We start from the raw sequence: 1,778 nt of genomic DNA, 5'->3' as shown, positions 1-1,778 counted from the left end.
GAGCCGAGATCTACGAAGCGTTTGAGAACATTTATCCGATCCTGAGAGGCTTCAGGAAACAGTGACATCACTTCCTGTTCATTTGTAAATAGAAAACATAAGTATATATCTGTTAGGTTTTGTGTTTTGGATGGTAAATGAGTCAGCTGTTTGTTTTAGAGTCTCAGTTCAATGTTTCACCGTCCTGAAAGAAAATAAATTACAGTTTGCCACAGAAAACTTCTTTAAAACACAAACTCTGTTTTATTATAAAACCAAATAATATAAATAAAGAAAAATAAGGCAAAATATTTTAAGAAAAAAAGTCAAAATATTTTAAGAAAAAAAGTTTATTTTATGAAAAAAAGTTTAAATATTTTATGAAAAAAAGTTTAAATATTTTAAGAAAAGTCAAAATATTTTATGTAAAGTTTAAATATTTTAAGAAAAAAAGTCAAAATATTTTAAGAAAAAAGTCAAAATATTTTAAGAAAAAAAGTTTAAATATTTTAAGAAAAATAGTCAAAATATTTTAAGAAAAAAAGTCAAAATATTTTAAGAAAAAAAGTAAATATTTTAAGAAAAAAAGTAAATATTTTAAGAAAAAAAGTTTAAATATTTCATGAAAAAAAGTTTAAATATTTTAGGAAAAAAAGTTTAAATATTTTAGGAAAAAAAGTTTAAATATTTTAAGAAAGAAAATAATTAAAATTCATATTGTTCAATTATTAAGAGTTTTTTTATTACTTTATCCCACGTTTTACTGTTGAAACGTTGAACCTTTTCATTTAAAGTCTTCTGATTGGAGCTGCTGTTTCATTGACTCCGCCCACAGCGGTTACGTCTTTACGTCTTTTCGTAAACAAACCGTGACGTTTTCTGAGGAACCCGGAAGTGGCAGACTCATCGCTCGGCTCGCTCATCAAAACAAAAACATCCCTGTTGTCTGCTTGTTGTCGTCTCCTCTGAACGTTTTATAAACGTGACAGCGATATCACGGACAACGTATCGGCCCGATGATCCAAACGGAGTAACATAAACCGCTGACTCAAGCCGTTAACGTTAGCTTTCAAAAAAGTTAGCGTTAACGTTAGCTTAGCTGGTTAGCTTAGCTGGTTAGCTCCTAGCTCTCCCTCGGTTAGGGCTAGAAGGGATACAGCTACGGCGACGACAGTTATATTTAGACACCAAAACAAATAGTTTAGTTCAGGAAAAAGATCGTGGTTTGGATTATAACACCCCCGTGTTTCCTGGACGAAAATATCAAAGTTATATAATTATTTTAGCCGAGATTTTGCATAATTTTGCCGTAGCTGTATCCCTTCTAGCCACGACCGTGTCCCTCTCCATGGCGTCCTCAGCGGGGCTCCCCCCGCTCGGCCCGGACCGTGCTGCCTCATCTCCGGGCCTGAGGCCGCTTCTCCGGCCCCATCACCCCCATCCGGCTCACTCAACCCCGGGTTGTGTGATGGTTGAGTCGGTGGACGACGCAGAGGGTCTCTACGTGGCGGTGGAGCGATGCCCGCTGTGCAGAACCTCTCGCCGCAGACTGACCTGTGCCCGGTGCGTCCAGGCCGGGGACTTCGTGTACTTTGACGGGAGGAACTCTGAAAGGTGAAGTACAGTGTTTGGAACAATTGAGGATTTCCATGTTCAAAAAGGAGTACTTTTCTACTTCACTATATATACAAACAATGTATGTCTTTACTTATTTACATAGGTAGCCTAAACACACACACACACACACACACACACACACTTTTTTGAAATATTGTATGTATGTATGGGTGTGTGGGTGT

The 1,778-nt window shown here is 36.7% G+C and overlaps 1 protein-coding gene across 1 annotated transcript in view; it reads left to right on the top strand.

The window, feature by feature from the left end:
- The first annotated feature begins 863 nt into the window (after window positions 1–863).
- atg14 (autophagy related 14) overlaps window positions 864–1,778 on the top strand; it is a 14,789-nt gene continuing 13,874 nt past the window's right edge. The window contains exon 1 of the mRNA XM_078277976.1: window positions 864–1,593. Within this exon, the coding sequence (XP_078134102.1) occupies window positions 1,328–1,593 (266 nt within the window). The 5' untranslated portion in view covers window positions 864–1,327. The remainder of the gene's footprint in view (window positions 1,594–1,778) is intronic.

The sequence above is a fragment of the Sander vitreus genome, chromosome 20, assembly GCF_031162955.1.
Source record: "Sander vitreus isolate 19-12246 chromosome 20, sanVit1, whole genome shotgun sequence".
NCBI lineage: Eukaryota > Metazoa > Chordata > Actinopteri > Perciformes > Percidae > Sander > Sander vitreus.
The sequence above is the reverse complement of the archived record's forward strand: the minus strand, read 5'-3'. Positions and strand labels throughout refer to the sequence as shown.